This window comes from Myotis yumanensis, unplaced genomic scaffold (genome assembly GCF_028538775.1).
Source record: "Myotis yumanensis isolate MYYU_CA2020_CCGP unplaced genomic scaffold, mMyoYum1.0.hap1 SCAF_1, whole genome shotgun sequence".
Lineage (NCBI taxonomy): Eukaryota > Metazoa > Chordata > Mammalia > Chiroptera > Vespertilionidae > Myotis > Myotis yumanensis.
The window spans coordinates 71,579,586-71,598,868 of record NW_027223752.1 but is presented as its reverse complement, the minus strand read 5'-3'; the positions used below and the strand labels follow the sequence as shown (position 1 = coordinate 71,598,868).

General features: G+C 40.8%; 1 protein-coding gene across 1 annotated transcript in view; it reads left to right on the top strand.

The window, feature by feature from the left end:
• Nucleotides 1–18,499, top strand: part of CHP1 (calcineurin like EF-hand protein 1) — a 53,791-nt gene extending 35,292 nt beyond the window's left edge. The window contains exons 4-7 of the mRNA XM_070424981.1: nt 1,826–1,953; nt 10,775–10,836; nt 16,020–16,142; nt 16,286–18,499. Of these exons, the coding sequence (XP_070281082.1) occupies nt 1,826–1,953; nt 10,775–10,836; nt 16,020–16,142; nt 16,286–16,339 (367 nt within the window). The 3' untranslated portion in view covers nt 16,340–18,499. The remainder of the gene's footprint in view (nt 1–1,825; nt 1,954–10,774; nt 10,837–16,019; nt 16,143–16,285) is intronic.
• Nucleotides 18,500–19,283: the final 784 nt, after the last annotated feature.

Below are 19,283 nucleotides of genomic sequence, written 5' to 3'. Positions count from 1 at the left end.
CAAAAGTAAGTTTATATTGTAAGTGAAACGGAGTTTATTGTTTATTGATTGTTATATTTTCTATACAAGCAACTGTAAACCCCCACTGTGTGTATGGTGCCAGCTGGTTACTGGAGATATCAGGGGGAACACTTTGTAAAGTATATGATTGTCTAACCACTATGCAGTACACCTCAAACTAATTCAAAAGAATATTGAATGTAAACTGTAATTGAAAAATAAAAGAAAGTAAATAAATAGCCCTGCCCTATGTAGTTCAGTGGTTAAGAGCATCAGCCCAGGCATTGAAGGCTCACAGGTTGGATTCCGGTTCAAAGGCTTGTGCCTGGGTTGTAGGTTTGATCCTTGACTCTGGTTGGGGCACTGTGGGAGGCAACTAACCAATGTGTCTGTCTCACATTGATGTTTCTCTCTCTCTCTCTCTCTCTCCCCCAGCCTCCCTTTCCACCTCCCTCCCTCCCTTTCATTCTCTAAAAGTCAGTGGAAAAAATAATCACTTGTGCAGTATGTTCACAATTATCCAAACAGCATAGAAAAATTACTGGAAGAAAATTTATTAATGATAGTTGTAATTGATTGGTAGAACTAGGACTCTTTTGTTTTCTTTCTACTCCACCCCCCCCCAAAAAAAGATTTCCAAAAATGTATTTATTGCTTTTATAACTAAATAACATTTATTTTAAAAATAGCTTTTCCAGCCCTAACTGGTTTGGCTCAGAGGATAGAACGTGGGCCTGCAGACTGAAGGCGGTCCCAGGTTCCATTCCAGTCGAGGTCACATGCCTGGGTTGCGGGCTTGATTCCCAGTAGGGGGTGTGCAGGAGGCAGCCAATCTATGATTCTCTCTCATCATTGATGTTTCTCTCTCTCTCTTTCTCTTTCTTCCTCTCTGAAATCAATAAAAACACCTTTTAAAAAAATATTTTTTTAAAAAAGCTTTTTCATGGTATGCCTTAACCTTAAAATATCACTAGGTATATGTGACTGCAGAGGAGACATAGGAGGTGGTTGGAAGTCATTCAGTTGAAATGACCACCTTGCTGCTTGCTGCAGATTCCAAAGCAGTGAGTTTGTTTTTAAATATATATATTTTGCCCTGACCGGTTTGGCTCAGTGGATATAGCGTTGGCCTGCAGACTGAGAGGTCCCAGGATCGATTCCAGTCAAGGGCATGTACCTTGGTTGCGGGCACATCCCCAGTAGGGGGTGTGCAGGAGGCAGCTGATCAGTGTTTCTCTCTCATCGATGTTTCTAACTCTCTATTCCTCTCCCTTCCTCTCTGTAAAAAAATCAATAAAATATATTAAAAATATATATATTTATTATTATTATTATTATTATTATTATTTCAGAGAGGAAGGATGAGGGAGTGAGAGATAGAAACATCAATGCCCACCTCACAAGGTTAAGGTGAGACTTAAATGAAGATATTTTAGCCCTAACCGGTTTGGCTCAGTGGATAGAGCGTCAGCCTGTGGACTGAAGGGTCCCAGGTTCGATTCCGGTCAAGGGCATGTACCTTGGTTGCAGGCATATCCCCGGTGGGGGATGTGCAGGAGGCAGCTAATCAATGTTTCTCTCTCATAGATGTTTCTGGCTCTCTATCCCTCTCCTTTCCTCTCTGTAAAAAGTCAATAAAATATATTTTTTTAAAAAATGAAGATATTTTATGAACACTAAAGTACTAGTACTGTGCATGTGGAAAGAGACCTTGTTGGATGGAATTTCTTGCCACTTTAGCTTAAGCTGTTGCTAATAAATTGAATTTGTAAGAAATTATCACCCTGATTGACATGGTGTTCTGTTTGTTATATTTCCCAATCAGAGAGGACCAGGTAAACTTTCGTGGATTCATGAGAACTTTGGCTCATTTCCGACCCATTGAGGATAATGAAAAGAGTAAAGATGTGAATGGACCAGAACCACTCAACAGCCGAAGCAACAAACTACACTGTAAGGAGCTAAAGTCTTCTGGTTTAAAACATTTGCTTTTCATTTCTTACAAATTATTTACTCATTCATTTATTTAACAAACATAAGAGTATAGTGATTAAGAGCTCAGATCCTGGAACTAAACTGGCTGGGTTTGAATCCCAGCTCTGTCATTTTTTGACCATGTGACTTTGGGCAAGTATTCAAACTCTTTGGGCCTCGGTTTCCTCTTTTGTAAAGAGGAATATTAAAGGATTTCATCTAGGGATGTTTGTGAGGATTAAGTGAGTTAACATATGTCAAGTACTTCAAATAGTGCCTGGCAATGAGTTAGCTATTAATATTACTTACAAATCATAGAATGCCTATTGTGTACCAGGAACTGTAGTAAGTGCTAGGGTGACAACAGTGAATAACATTCAGCCACGTCTACGGCCATACCACCCTGAATGCACCTGATCTCTGATCTTGGACGCTAAGCAGTGTCAGGCCTGGTTAGTGCTGGGATGGGAAAAAGACCCAGGCCCACCTGTAAGGAATGACAATCCTCAGCTCATTTTAGAATTTGATAGGTATTAGATATGACTCAAGTGGGAGCGGACAGCCGGGTTTGTGCAAGATTAAATTTTGTCCCCATGCCTTTTGCCTCCTTTCCTTGGATGTTTGTTAGATTTCCCTCTGTCCTTGTTGGTTCATGTATAATATTGCCCAATCTCTTACAAAACTTCTCTAAGAAATTAAATTGTAATTTCTCTTTTCATTTAACACAGTCACAATTGGGATTGAAATTGTATTGAATTGATTGAATTCAAGCTTCTCTTCAAGGATGCACAGTGGTATACAGAGAGGTCTGTGAAAAGACTTTTTAATATTGAAACAAATATAGATGAAGTATAGACTATCATGCCAAATGTACATATATTTTTTAAATGGTGTGTAAGACTTAAAATAAACTTTTTATCTGTGGCCCTCGGCCCATACCCTGGTCTCCCTATCTATAGGATAGGAGTATGAGTTCACTCCTTTATTCAGGAAAAGGGTTTAAGAAGCACTGAAATAAGTATTGTTGTATAGGGTAGGGAAATTTTTTTGGCGAAAATGATGAAATACTGCTCTTCTGTACATAAGGTCATGTACCTTAATGAAGAGCACAACACTTAAATATAACCAAAACTAGATATAGAAGAAAATAGAACTCTAATGATTTGTGATCAAATTTACTGGATACTGTATTGGTGAATTTTAATTGCTTCTTTCAAGACTAATGTCTGAGACTAAATGAAGCCACCATGCACTGCAACTGTCTGGCCTGCAGCATCCCTACCCCCCGCCCCTCCAAACCTCCAACCCCCACCATCAGAATGATATAATATTAGGCTTTGAGTAGAGAAATGTATCATAATGAGACTAGTGGTAATCCCACTCTGTACTAAAGAGAACACATCTTGGGAACCATATTTTAGTTTGTATTCTGGAGATATACTAGAGCAGTGGTTCTCAACCTTCTGGCCCTTTAAATACAGTTCCTCATGTTGTGACCCAACCATAAAATTATTTTCGTTGCTACTTCATAACTGTAATGTTGCTACATAATGATTTTTTACATTAATGAATTGTAATGTAAATATCTGATATGCAGGATGGTCTTAGGCAACCCCTGTGAAAGGGTCATTCGACCGCCAAAGGGGTCACGACCCACAGGTTGAGAACCGTTGTACTAGAGCATCTATACTAATAAAAGGGTAATATGCTAATTAGACCAGACATCTTCCAGGCATTCTTCTGTACAAAGCCACGGTGGCGGGGGCCAAGGCAGAGGCGGTTAGTAGCAACCAGGCCAGCAGGGGTGAGCAGTTAGGGGCTACCAGGTTGGCAGGAGAGGGCAGTTAGGTACGACCAGGTAGGCAAGCAGAGTGGTTAGGGGCAGGCAGGCAGGCAGGCAGGTGAACGGTTAGGAGCCAGCAGTCCTGGATTGTGAGAGGGATGTTCAAGATTGGAGAGGGTGCAGGCTGGGCTGAGGGTCACCCCACCCCCTGCCCACTGCACAAATTTAGTGCACCGGGGCTCTAGTATATATAGAAGGCAACTAGAAGTTTGAGGGCACTGACGGCCACATGAATCATTATCATAAGGAAGAGTCCTTTTATTGTGGTAAAAAACAAATAACAAAATTTACCATCTTAAATATTTTTAAGTGTACAGTTTAGCAGTATTAAATATGCTCACATTATTGTGAAACATATCTCCAGAACTTTTTATTTTGCAAAGCTGAAACTCTGTGCTCACTAAATTCCCCTTTTCCCCCATAAAAAGATTTTGAAAGAAGTGGGCATAAAGTCAGAAGAAGGAAAGAGTGGGTTAGAGATTTTTCTTCAAATATATGAAAGTTTATGGCGTGGAGAAGAATTTATGCAATGAGGACATGGATATAGTTCAGTTCAACAGAAGGAAGAATTTTTAAAAGAGAGATACTCATGTATGGATAGGACTGTCTCAGAAAAAGAAGTAATTCCCTGTTCAAGGAAAAAAGGGCATGGCCCTGTCTGGGTAGTTCCGTTGGTTAGAGCATCATCCCGATATGCCAAGGTTGTGGGTTCCCTGGTCAGGGCACATATAAGAATCAACTAGTGAATGCATAAATAAGTGGAACAACAAATCAGTCTCTCTCTGCCCCTTCCTCTCAAATTAAATAATAAAAATTAAAATAAGCCAGACACTAAAGGATAAATATTGTTTGAATATTCTTATATGAGGTTCCTAGAGTAGTCAACTCCATAGAGAGAAAGTTGTCAGGGGCTGGGGTTGAGGGGAGATGGAAGTTAATGTTTAATGGGTTAGAGTTTCAGTTGGGAGAACTGAAAAAGTTCTAGAGATGGATCATGGTGATGGTTATACCAAAATGTGAGAATACAACAGTGATTAAAAGGTAAAGGTTTGACTGAGATCATTAGTTTGGTCTTCATTAAGCAAATGTATGAGTAATTACTATGTGCAAAGCACTATTTTAGGCCCAGGATATGATAATGCATAAACCAGATTAGGTTTTTGCTTTCATAGAGCTTATGATCTAATATGGGAGACAGACTATGGAAAAAGACAAATGAATAAACAAGATTAAGAGCATGGCAAGTTCTGTGAAGGAAATTAATAAGGTGAGATTAGAAAGTGTTAGGGGGCTGTCATAATTTTCGAATGAGTGGTCAGTGAACTCTTTGAGGAATTGAAATATGAGCTAAGAATGAGCTGACCATGTGAAGAACAGGAGAGCTCTAGGCAAAGGGAACAGCTGGTTTAATTAGTACTTGGTGTGTTCAGAGAACAAAGAAGCATTATCAAGAAAGAAGTGAGTGGTATGGGAGGAGGGCAGAGAGGCGATGGCAAGTAAATGGCATTGATTGAGCTCTTACTGTGTGTCAGACACTATTTAAAGTGCCTTTCATGGCTCTCCTCCCAGGAGATCATGCCTATCCTTTTCCTCTTCCCTTCCCTGCCCCAGGCATGTTACCATTAGCTAAAAAACAACAACAATAAAGTGCCTTCCCTGTGCTAACTCTCATTCAGTCTTCAGAACCCTATGAGGTGGATTCTGTTCTTATTGTGCACCCTTCAGGCAACTGACTCACAATGTTAGTAAGCTTCAGAGCCAGGATTCAGGGGAGCCAGAGTCTTAACCCTGTCTTGTATAGCACTGAGGAGCTCAAGCAAGAGGTCTGAACTGGAGCTGCATGTTCGGGAGTATTCAGAATTAGGTGGCATTTGAAGCCATGGAACTGGAAATTCCAGAAGGCTGCTTTGGGGACGAGAGTCTGAGTCATGGACCAAGAATCAGGAAAGGGAGAGTAGAAAAGGAAAGAGAAAACCTAACAAAATGGCTCCAGTCATTTGTGCATTTGACCGTTCATTATCTTGGGGAAAGTGTTTCTTCTGTTTCAAGGCCAGAGCTGACTGACAGGAATCCAAGTCACTTGAAAAATAACTACTGTTGCTGCAGTTTTTTCTAAAACGTCCTACTGGGTGATCTCTTCAGTTACTCTGCTGGTGTCTTAGTCTGCTCAGGCTGCTGTAACAAGATACCATTGCTGGGTGACGAAAGTAACAGACATTTCTCACAGTTACATTTCTCACAGTTCTGGAGTCTGGGAAGTCTGAGATCAGGGTGCCACACGGTCAGGTTCCCGATGAAGGCCCTCTACTGGTTCACAAACAGTCATCTTCTTACTGTATCCTCACATGGAGAGGATGGTAGAGACAGAAAGAGAGAGAAAGAGATCTATCTCCTTCCATCATGAGGGCCCCACCCTCATGATATAATCTAACCCTAATTATCTCCAAAGGCTCTACCTCCTAATAGTATTGCATTGGGGGTTAGACTTCAACATGAATTTGTGGGGACACAAATCTTTACTCCATGGCATTTGGGTTTCAAAATAAGCAGTTCAATACAAAAACCAACAAATTTATAAAATCTGCTCAACCTGCCTGACTGGTGTGGCTCCGAGATTGAGCATAAGCCAGGAGGTCATGGTTCAATTCCCAGTCAGGGCACATGCCCTGATTATGGGCTCAATCCCCAATAGGGGGCATGCAGGAGGCAGCCAATCAATGATTCTCCCTCATCATTGATGTTTCTCTCTCCCTTTCTCTTTCTGAAATCAATAAAAACATTAAAGATGCTCAGCTTCACTGGCTATAAGGAAAATGCAAATCAAAACTACGAGATACCATCTCATACTTGTTAGAATTGCTGTTATCAATAAGACAAGAAATAACAAGTGTTAGAGAGGATGTGGAGAAAATGGAACCCTCATACACTCCTAGTGGGAAAGTAAACTCGTACAGCCACTATGGAAAACAGTGTGATGGTTCCTCAAAAAAATAAGAATAGACCACATGATTTAGCAGTCCCTCTTTGGGGCATCAACCTGAAAATTTTGGAAAGATTTATTTGTGAAGGTATATATATCCCTCTGTTTGGTGCAGCATTATTCATGGTAGCCAAAAAATGGAAACAACCTAAGTATCCTTTGATGGGTGATTGGATAAAGATGTGGTACACATATACAATGGAATACTACTCAGCTATAAGAAAGGATGAAATACTACCATTTGCAACAACATGAATGGATCTTGAAAGTATGCTAAGCAAATTAAGTCAGATGGAAGAGGACAAGAACCACATGAGTTCACTCATGTGGGATATAAAACAGAAAGCAGTAAGCAAACAATTCATAGACACAGGCAGCAATATGGTGGTTACCAGAAAAGGAGGAAGGTGGGGGAAGAATGAAGAGAGTCAAATAAATGGTCACAGAAGGAGACTAGGCTTTGGGTGGTAAGCACACAATGCAGTACGCAGATGATATATTACAGAATTGCATGCCTGAAACTTACATAATGCTATTAACCAGTCACCCCAATTAATTTTTTAAAAGAATTAGCAGTTCAGGCTTCTGTAAATACTTTAGCAGAAAGGCATGTATATTCCAGTTACCCAATTAAGAAATGCAGAAATAGATATTAATGGGTTATATACCAAACAGGTTTCCATCCCAAAATCATCCTGAAGATAGCTTAGTAGATAACACATTTTATCCTATTTCTGAAAGGTGACAACATATTCAGAAGTGTGTGTGTTTAGTTTAGGGAATATATTAAACTTACATTTCTGCAGGAACACTTAAGATCTTTGTCTCCTTTCCCTTAAACTCTAAACCAGTGATGGCGAACCTTTTGAACTCGGCATGTCAGCATTTTGAAAAACCCTAACTTAACTCTGGTGCCGTGTCACATATAGAAATTTTTTGATATTTGCAACCATAGTAAAACAAAGATTTATATTTTTGATATTTATTTTATATATTGAATGCCATTTAACAAAGAAAAATCAACCAAAAAAATGAGTTCGCGTGTCACCTCTGACACACGTGTCCATAGGTTCGCCATCACTGCTCTAAACCATCTAAGCATATAAATTTTCAAATTTGGTAAAGATAGTTACTCAACTAACCAAATTAAGAACAGACAACATTAGAGAAAATCTTGCCCCTCCAGAATTCTAATATGTACCTTACAAAGAGTAAATTAGATTTTTTTTTTAAATTCTACTTTGACTTTTATTTTTTTAATTTATTTTTATTGATTTCAGAGGGGGAGAGAGAAACATCAGTGATGAGAGAAAATCATTGATCGGCTGCCTCCTGCAGTGCACCTACCAGGAATTGAGCCCACAACCCAGGCATGTGCCCTGACTAGGAATTGAACTGTGACCTACTGGTTCATAGGTCAATGCTCAACCACTGAACAACACTGGCCAGAGTACTTTGACTTTTAGAGAACTCACTCCTTTAGGGGTGTGTGATATATAACCTTTTAAAACATATACTTTTTATTGATTTTAGAGAGAGGGAGGGAGAGGGAGAAAGAGAAACATCAATGAGAGGGAATCATCGATCAGCTGCCTCCTGCATGCCCCCTACTGGGGATCAAGCCCACAACCCTTGGAATTGAACTGTGACTTCGTGGTTCATGGGTCATTGCTCAACCATGTGTTCAGTTTTTGTACCTAGTGCTAGCTCTGCCTGGAATGCCACTCTTTGTCAGACTTGTTCAAATGTTATTGAATCAGAAAGGCATATCTGCTACTTGCTTTGTCCCCCTGAATTTCAGATATATGATAGCACTTAGCATATATTAAAGTAAGTAATGCGGCCCAGCCCATGTGGCTCAGTGCTTGAGCAGCCACCTTTGAACCAGGATGTCACGGTTCAATTCCCAGTCAGGGCATATGCAGGCTCAATCTCCAGTAGGGGCTGTGCAGGATCAATGATTCTCTTTCATCATTGATGTTTCTATATTTCCCTCACCTTCACCCTTCCTCTCTGAAATCAATAAAAATATATTTTTAAAAAATAAAGTAAGAAGTGCATGTTGCTCTCCACTAAATCATGAGTTTCTAAAGACAAGTTCTAAATCTGTGTGTCTTAACTCTGGAGCCCTAGCTGGTTTGGCTCAGTGGCTAGAGCGTTGGCCTGGGGACTGAAGGGTCCCGGGTTCTATTCCAGTTGGGGACACATGTCTGGGTTGCAGGCTCAATCCCCAGTGGGAGGGCGAGCAGGAGGCAGCCAATTAATGATTCTCATCAATGATGTTTCTATCTCTCTCCCTCTCCCTTCCTCTCTGAAATCAATAAAAAATATATTAAATAAAAATAAACACTGAGTGTCTTAAAAAATAATAACTCTGGAGCATTGGATTTTGGCCTTTTAGTATTCATAGCACTCTACTGAAAACCAAAAATCTTAGTGGCATACTTGAAGTGATTCAAAGCCTCAAAACGGAGGCAGTCACTTTCTCTGTGAGGATTTCTCACAGTGCCTATAAAATTATTCATTGTTGGCGCTCTCCCTCCCAGGAGCATGCCCTTGCCTTTCCCTGCCCCTCCCCCCACTCACATTACCATTAGCTTCCTCACTCCCAATCTCCAAGTGCCATTCCTTTACCTCTATAACTTGTTCCCTAACCCATTTCTTCTAGGAACCCAATACATGTTCTCTTACAGTAAAAAAAAAACATCATCCATCATTATCACACTACTAGAGGCCCGAGGCACAAAAATTTGTGCAAGAATAGGCCGCCCTTCCCCCTTGCTGCCAGCACCGGCTTCCCTCTGGGACCCAGGCTGCTTCCCTCCAGCCCCGGCTTCGTTAGGAAGGACTGGAAGATGTCCGGTCTGATGAGCATATTACCCTTTTATTGTTATAGAAGATTCGTTTGGTAGCCCTTCAGCACTATGGCTGAATGATTTTTGCTCTTCTGAATTCTCTTATATAGCCTACTTTCTAGAATATGTACATATTGTTAAAAAGAAATATGATAAGGTCAGAAGACCATCAAATTCTTGGCATTTTTATTTGAAACAGAAGCTCTTTACCTACAAGAACTCCAAGTAGTAGAAAATTATTTGAAATTTGCTCAAATTTGCCAAAGTGACCATTTTCCCAGGGCAATATTTGGTGTAGCCAGCCATTTGGTAGCTATATGGCTCTGATTGTTGGCTCCCCCTGAGCAGTGCACAGTAGACTTGATGGATTGTGTGAGATGACCTAATTTACAGAATCACTTATGGGTGGTGGTTTGTTTTATGTGTTGTTTTTTAATATATATTATTGATTTCTGAGAGGAAGGGTGAAGGAGAGAGAGATAGAAACATCAATGATAAGAGAAAATCATCAACCCTGCACTTCCCCTACTGGGGATTGAGCCTGCAACCCAGGGATGTGCCCTCACCAGGAATGGAACCGTGATCTCCTGCTTCATAGGTGGACACTCAACCACTGAGCCACACCGGCCAGGCTGGGTGGTTTTTTTAAATTCTAAGATAAGAAAAAGGACATTTGTCCCAGTCTGGTTGCTCAGTGGTTAGAACATAGGTTTAATCAGGGTGCATGTGGGAGGCAACCAATCAATGTGTGTCTCTCATATCAATGTTTCTTTCTCTCTCCCTCCCACTCTCTGTAAAAAGTGATGGAAAACATATTTTCCAGTGAGGATTAACAACAAAAGAAAAAGGACATTTTGACTTTTTATTAAGTTTTCTGTTTTGTTCCAGGAGGGTTCCATATTTCATCAAAGCTAAGATGCCATCAATTATGAGATGCATCTCAATTTCTTAACTGTTACAATTTACAATGTCTTTAAAAGCTCTACAAGTAATAGCAGTGGCTCTTGGAAAAACTATTAATTCACTTTCAGTTTTCTGTCTAGTGTCCTTTACATATTTAGTTTCTTGAGAATGGGAAAAACATTACTGAATTTCCACTAACTTCTTATTTTTCCCTACCAGTTGCTTTTCGACTATATGATTTGGATAAAGATGACAAAATCTCCCGAGATGAGCTGTTACAGGTATGTGGAGAGCTCCCATGCACATGGAGAGCTTGTATTTGGGCCCTGCCTGCTTCTTCATGTGGGCAGGAATTGTACTTTCCTTCAGGAACCATTTACTTAACACCTGCTGTGTGCAGTTCTATCCTGGATATAAGGAAGAGCACATAATTTGGGGAAACTTGAAATGGCTCATTGATTTCTCAAAGACAAATGTCTCTATTTAAAAGGTAACTCAGTTGGCCCTGGCCACTGTTGCTCAGTGTTTGGAGCGTAAGCCCCACACCTAAGATTCTCAGGTTCGATTCCCTGTCAAGGGCCTGCACCTGGGTGGCAGGTTCGATCCCTGGCCCCAATCAATGTGTCTCTCTCATATTGATGTTCTCTATTCTCTCTCTCTCTCTCTCTCTCTCTCTCTCTCTCTCTCTCTCTCCCTCCCTCCCTATCCTTTCCCCCTCCTTCCCTTTCTCCCCCCTCCTTTCTCTAAAAATCAATGAAAAAAATATTCTTGGATGAGGATTAATCAACTCCCCCCCACCCACCCCAAAAAAGGGTAACTAAATGTCTTTTAGGTGCAGACTGGCAAAACTAAAATATGTGAGATGATTTAGATTAAAATGTTCTGTTAGTGTCCAGTCAGTTTATTGGCAGCCGGGTAATTCTGATGACACTTGGATAATTACCGCTATTCCATCTGTCCTTGGGCTTGACATAGAGTCAAGGACCTGCTGCTGGGTTGGTTACACCAAGCTGATTGCTCATTGTCCTTTGTTGCTCCCATGTCCTCTACCAGCAGTGACTGGCATTTCATCCTATCAGTCATTGCCCTTCTATTCTTCCTCTCCCCCTTCCTCGAAATACGAGTTTAGAAGGAGAGAAAATTCTTCCCTTTTGTATTTTTATTTATAAGCCTGGAGGACGCTAGGAGGCTAACACATTCAGGACATTCTGTGGGGAAATATCTCTGTTTCAAGAGACACCTAAAAAGGAAAGTGGTTTTCATTCAAACCAAAGTAAATCTGAATTTATTCAGTGTTTTGAGAACTCTCTAAATTGAAGATTACTCAGGCTAGATTAAACCAACTCAAGATATTCCTACATTTCTATGTCTGAACAAAAACTGAAACGGTCTACCTTTCAGGAGGGTTGATTTCTTTTCTATTATTAGGATTAAAAAAGCCTGAGGCAGGGAGTGGGGAGGAGCTCATGTGGCCAGAGTGCCAGTCAGTGCCCTTAGAATATTCCTTCAGCCTGAAATGCCTTTAAGACATATATGCTCATGGACTGTTGAGGTGAACTGGTTTTATCCTAGCAAGAAGAGGATATGAACATTTTACCAAAATGAGAAGGAGAAAAAATTTACCTTTCTAGACACTGCCATTTCTAAAACATTTGGTGGCATGCAGTTCGTAACTACTCAGTGGATGTTAAAAAGTCTGTGGTCAGTTTATCCTAAGGAAAGGAAGAGTGGTCATGGTTTCCTGGTATGATGTTTTTAAAATATATTTTTTATTGATTTCAGAGAGGGAGAGAGAGATAGAAACTTCAATGATGAAAGAGAATCATTGATTAGCTGCCTTCTGCATGACCCCCACTAGGGATGGAGCCTGCAACACAGGCATTTGTCCTGACCCAGAATCGAACTGTGACCTCCTATTTCATAGATCAACATTCAGCCACTGAGCCATGCCAGCTGGGCCTGGTATGATCTTTTTAAAAGTCCTGGTTTAACTTTTGGGAGATGGAAAAATTCATTATTTTGATTGTGATGATGGTTTTATAGGTATGTACATATGTCAAAAAACTTATCATAGTGTATAGTTTATTATATATCAGTTACACTTCAATAAAGGTAGTTGCTGTAATCATTTTATGAGGTTGGCATAACTTTGATGTGGAATCCTTGTAAACTGTATAAGAAAAGAAAATTAGTCATTATCTTTCATTCACATAGATATAAAAGTCCTAAACAAAATATTAACACACTGAATACTTAAGTATAATACATATATATATATATATATATATATTATAACCAACGTGGGTTTATACCAGGTGTTCAAAGTTCATTTGAAATGAGGAAATTAGTCAATGTATTTTGCCATGTTAACAGATTAAAAAATAAAAACAATGATCTTTTCCATAGAAAAAAAATGTTATAAAATTCATCATTCATTCATGATTTTTAAAAGAAGTCTTAGAAAAACGGAGATAAAGAGAGAGCTTTCCTTAACTGGTAAAGGGTATATACAAAAAAAACCTCACCAGACATTAAAAATAGTAATAATGAAAGTCCCATTTGCTAATAAACTTCTGGCTGGACCTGTAAGTGATACTGTGGAGAGGTGGAAAGTACACTGGCTCGGAATGGAGGCCTGGTGGACAGCTCAGGGCCTGTATCAAGCCACTTTGAGACCTTCATGTCCTTATTAATGGACTGGGTGAATGAGTTTTTGTTTTTGTTTTTGTTTTAAATATATTTTATTGATTTTTTTACAGAGAGAAAGGGAGAGGAATAGAGAGTTAGAAACATTGATGAGAGAGAAACATCAATTCAGCTGCCTCCTGCACACCCCCTACTGAGGATGTGCCCGCAACCAAGGTACATCCCCTTGACCGGAATCGAACCTGGGACCCTTCAGTCCCCAGGCTGACGCTCTATCCACTGAGCCAAACCAGTTAGGGCTTGGGTGAATGAGTTTTAAGACACCACCACTCTTATCCCCACCCTTATGCACCCACAGCACACATGCACAATTCAGTTTTATAATTCTAAAAATAAAACACATTCGAGAATAATTGTACTGAGATCTTATCTGTTAGAGAGGTTTGAGGATAGATTGATTTGTCTAGTCGGCCATACACAATCAGGAAAGATGGCAAATGGCTTGGCTACTTTTTATTTTTGCTAGCATTGCTTCTTTTTATTATTCCTTCAATTTGTGTATATTTGTCACCAAAATGTACAACTTCCAATTTTCTACAATTGATTTGCCAGGCGGGGGGGAGGGGGGAGCGGGAGGGGGGATAACTAGTGTTGATGCAAATCATTATTTTAACTCTTCAGAGAAACTGTAATTTACTTTTTAAAAATCATTTCATGAGATAGGAGAAGGTTGTAAAGGAGTGGGGGAAAGGAAGACCTGTGAACAGCTGGATTAGAAGGCCTTTCTTTCCTGTGGAAAAGCTATGCTCTTACCTTTTGAAGACAGAGGTGGCTGACTACAGTGATGTGAGGCACCAGAAAGCATCCTTTCCCCCATTTCATACTAAGGTTCATGTGATTAAAGGTATTTATTTTGCTTAAGGTAGCAATTTTCAAAGGATATTCACATCTAAAAATGTTAGCAGAATTGGGAGGGGGTGGATTTTTTTTGCTTGAGACATTTTGTGAAACAGTGTTAAATTTACTTTACTGCACTTCTCATAGCACTTAGAATGTTATTTTCCTAAAAGGGGGGATTTAGGCTAAGCCAGCATGGCTCAGTGGTTGAGTGTCGACCTATGAACCAGGAGGTCATGGTTCAATATGCCTGGGTTGCGGCACGATTCCCTTCCCCAGTGTGGGGCATGCAGGAGGCAGCCGATCAATGATTCTCTCCCATCATTGACCTTTCTCTTTCTCTCTCTCTCTCTCTCTGCCCCCTTCCTCTCTGAAATCAATTTAAAAAAATAGTTTTTAGCCCTAACTGGTTTGGCTCAGTGGTAGAGCATCAGCCTGCAGACTGAAGGGTCCCAGGTTTGATTCCGGTCAAGGACATGTACCTTGATTGTGGGCACATCCTCAGTAGGGGGTATGCAGGAGGCAGCTGATCGATGTTTCTCTCTCATCGATGTTTCTAACTCTCTATCCCTCTCCCTTCCTCTCTGTAAAAAAATCAATAAAGTTAATTAATTTTAAAAAATAGTTTTTAAAGAGGGGAGGGGATGGATTTAGTATTTAACCCTTCAAGGATCTTTATGTTTCTTGGCCATACTTTAGGGATAGTGGGTCAGTGCACCACTTCAAAGAGGACTGCATTTGGGTGGGATTCCAGAAAGCCCCACCAAACTTACTTAAATCCAAAAAGAAACTAGTTTGCTCCCTGGCTGAGCTGGAACACTGATGATGTCTCACCGGAGCAGAGCAGAACGGTACAGTGCAAAGCAGACCAGCATGGAGCAGAGCTAAGCAGACCATGGAGGAGCAGAGCAGAGCTGTCTAACTGGAGAGAGGCCTGGCCTCCGGGCTGCCTCATAACTGTGCTGTATCACAATTGAGCTGTTTTGTAGTGAATAAAGTTTTCTCCTTCACTGCAAAAAAGAAAAATTAGTTTGCCTCATGCAATAAGAAGTCTGGGCATAGATTATCCAGGTTGATACAGCAACTAAATGATGTCCAGGAACCAGGCTTCTTCTGTATTGCTCTGGCATTCATAGTGCATATGACTTTTCACCTCCTGGTCCCAGGATGGCTGCTACAACACCAGGCATCATCTCTGTATTCCAGGCAGGAAGAAAGGGCAAAAACAAAATGCAAAGGGCTCTCCCTCAGTGAGGTTTGCTTTCCTATTCAATGAACTTGCCAGAGTTCTGTTCATGTCATTGTCTAGAATGGCCTAAATGATCCAGGCCCGTGTCACTCAGTCCTCAGTGGTTGGACGATGACCTATGAACCAGGAGGTCACAGTTAGATTCCCTGTCAGGGATTGATCCCCTATAGGGGGTTTGCAGGAGGCAGCCAATAGATGATTCTCTCTCATCATTGATGTTTCTTATCTCTCTCTCCCTTCCTCTCTGAAATCAATAAAAATAATATTTTTAAAAATAGAATGGCTTACATAAGAAGATAAGGGTTTCAGCTTTCTGGCTGTTAACATTTAAGGACATCAAAGGAAAAGAGGGTTGCCCTAACCGGTTTGGCTCAGTGGATAGAGCGTCAGCCTGCGGACTGAAGGGTCCCAGGTTCGATTCCAGTCAAGGGCATGTACCATGGTTGCGGGCACATCCCCAGTAGGAGTTGTGCAGGAGGCAGCTGATCAATGTTTCTCTCCCATCGATGTTTCTAACTCTCTATCCCTCTCCCTTCTTCTCTGTTAAAAATCAATAAAATAGATTTTAAAAAAAGAAAAAGGAGAAGAGGGTTGGGGTGGTTTTATCTTTAATCTTGGTAAAGTTTCCCCCTGACCCCAAGTCTCCTGTAAGCCTGGCTCTTGGTCCTGCAGGTGCTACGCATGATGGTCGGAGTGAATATCTCAGATGAACAGCTAGGCAGCATCGCAGACAGGACCATCCAGGAGGCTGATCAAGATGGGGACAGTGCTATATCTTTCACAGAATTTGTTAAGGTCAGTCAGTCATCTCATGGTTTGAAAACTTAAATCCTGCACAGGAGGGAGGGAGAAAAACATTGAGATAAGAGCATGGGACAGTATCTCCTGTTGTGACCTTCGTAACTGTAACTGTTTCTTCTCCTCCCCGCCCCCCCCAGGTTTTGGAGAAAGTGGACGTAGAACAGAAAATGAGCATCCGATTTCTTCACTAAAGGACTGAGACTACTAAACTGTTCCTTGCTTTCTAGTATTTAAGAACTGGAACTTGGGAGTCCTCCTGTCCACCAGCCCCACCTCCACCCCATCATTCGTCTTCTCCCAAAGTACTACTGCTGTTGCATGACAACCCCCAATGTGTCTGCCAACATAAACCTGCCTTTGGTATATAAACAGGGCATTACAGAATGGTACACCCGGTCTATATTTGTTCCATATCATTTGCCGATTGTCTCCATTTCTCAATATTCTCCCCACTCCCCTTCGGCTGCTGAATGCCACATGTGGATCTCGTCTAACAGAGAAGGAATCATGTCAAGAACCAGCCAGCATAGCTCTTTCATTGGGTAGACTATAGCCACGCTGTCTTCCCTCCCTCAAGGCTTTGGCATGCTCCTCGATCTTTTTTTATATGTCGTTTGCTTTCTGCTTCTTTTTTACCCAACACATCATTAATCTTCAGTCTCCCCGCTTTTTAAGTTTTAATTTCTTCTACTTGGCATCCCCAGCTATGCCTGTTCAGTGTATTTCTGACTTGGCAGGATAGTTTAGTGGTCTGGCCGTTTTGAACTACCTTTACTCTTAAATAGGTCTCTGGGATGTTGCCTCTCTAGGAGCTTTTCAATACTGAGCACTTCTCTCAGAAGAATGTGATCGCCTCTTGGTCCCCTGTACTCTGCTTTGTCATCAAAGGGCTGTGAATTAGAGATGTTCTTCTTGAAAGGTGGTGGCTGTGGTGAGAGTTGTAGAGCAAAGTCTTTCAGGTGACTTGCCCAGGTCACTCTACCTCTGGCCTCTGATTCTCAACATGGATATCTATGTAGCTACTCTTGTTAGTACAGTGTTGACTTTCAGAAAACAGCCATATGCTGGCAGGTTTGCTTAGTTTTGGGACACTGTCACCACCAGAATGGCTGCTCTGACAATATGCTTGGGGACTTTCCCATGGCTTTTTTTTTTTTATTATTAATATATTTTATTGATTTTTTACAGAGAGGAAGGGAGAGGAATAGAGAGTTAGAAACATTTGAGAGAGAGAAACATTGATCAGCTGCCTCCTGCATGCCCCCCTGTGGGGATGTGCCCGCAACCAAGGTACATGCCCTTGACCGGAATCGAACCTGGGACCCTTGAGTCTGCAGGCCGACGCTCTATCCACTGAGCCAAACCGGTTCGGCTCCCATGGCTTTTTGAGCAAGGAGGCTGGCACCCTAAAAGCCTCATGTAGCCCCACTTCTGCAGCATGGTTTATGCCTCAATGTTATGTGCCCTGAAATGTTTTCACTTCACACTTCCAAATAGAAAGGTTAGTGTTACAGAAGTGCCTACTTATTCCCATCCAAGATATTTAAAATTTGTCCTCAGTGTCTTGAAGTTTTGCACAAAATTCTCTATGAATTTTACACTTGGCAAATGTTAATGCTGGAAGCCATAGTCAGCTCCTAATACAGGTCCAAAGCTTTGAGTGTATTGTATCATAAGCAGTCTGCTTACATTTATTTCCCAGCTCCTCTCTTAGACCATTGCTAATCCTTTAGAAACAAGGGGTCTGGCACTGGTGGCAAACCTGAGGTGGTATTACAGCCCTTTGCACAAGCCAGAGCAACTTTTCTGCCTAAGTCAGCTTAGTATAGACCTCGTTGAATCAGCCTGTTATCATCCTAACATCTCTCTTAACAGTCTATCAGTCTGCTCATCCTTATAACTACCCTTGGCTGATTTTGTCTGACTCATTGCATGCTTGCTTGTTTCTTTGCTTTGGAAGGCTATCCAAGATGGATACATAATACTTTAGGAAGGAAATTGCTTTAAAAAAAAAAATGCAAAGAGATTGGACAGAGTGGGGAACAGGAGTGTCCGGGCTACACAACTCAAGAATAAATGACTGAGAAATTCTGGGTGAAGTGTCAGTCTGACTTTGTGATCAAGTGATGTAGTTATGGGAATCATATAAAAGGGAAGGACAGACACTGATCTGTTAAAGAGGTACTTCAAAGGCTCCTTGACTTGCATATTTAAAGTTCCTAAGATTGTGGCTTTTTCCTCCTTTTGGCTGTATAGCAAACTGTTTTCATCCACAGCTGTGCCTTACTGTTCCATTAAAACTGTATTCTCCGATCCATCAATAATAAATTCTTGTAGTTAAAACAATATAACTTGGTTGATTTTGTTCATCTGTTTTACAAGAATTGTATGTAAGTAAATCACCTTCTTCAAGTTTGAAATCGCAGTGTTTCCCTTAGGTTTGTCTGTGCTATTAAATGCAGGTCTATTCAGTGTCTGGCTGGTGGGGGCATTCATCTAGGGACCAGCACGGTATGCCTCTGAGCACAGCTTTGTCAGCCTTTTACCACTCCAAGGAAGATTTACTTTCTGTTCTTGACTCCTGGCTCCTTAAATGTAGAAAAGACCTAAAAATGGGGTATCTATCTATTGCTTGTTATTAAGATGTCTACCCCCTCATTCATGTGCAACCTCAGTGACACATTGCACCCAGCGATTATTACATGGCTTTTCACATCTCCAAGCTTTAGTGACTTAGTCTGTGCAGGGTATGAGCATCGCTTCTTATTTTAAGGTTTAGTGGCATGCCACAAGACTCAACACAGTAATAGCTGGAATCATTGGTCATATAAATTCTAACATGATAATCCTTTTGCTATCCCTCTGCCTCAAAATCCATTCAAAATTACATGCATGATGTTTCATCTTTGCTTCACTTTGAGTCTAATTTTAGGGTTTAGGAAAACGAAAAATGGATGGAGTGACCATATAGGCAATTTTGGAGGAACCTTAATGTTACTGACCATGTCTGTAGGTATAACAGTCTGTGACTAAAATAAAACAATACTGAAAAAAAAATTATAAAATCATTAGAACATTAAGTACAGTTTGAGAAGAATCTCTTTAACCAACTTTATTTCCCTTGCTCCCTTCTGC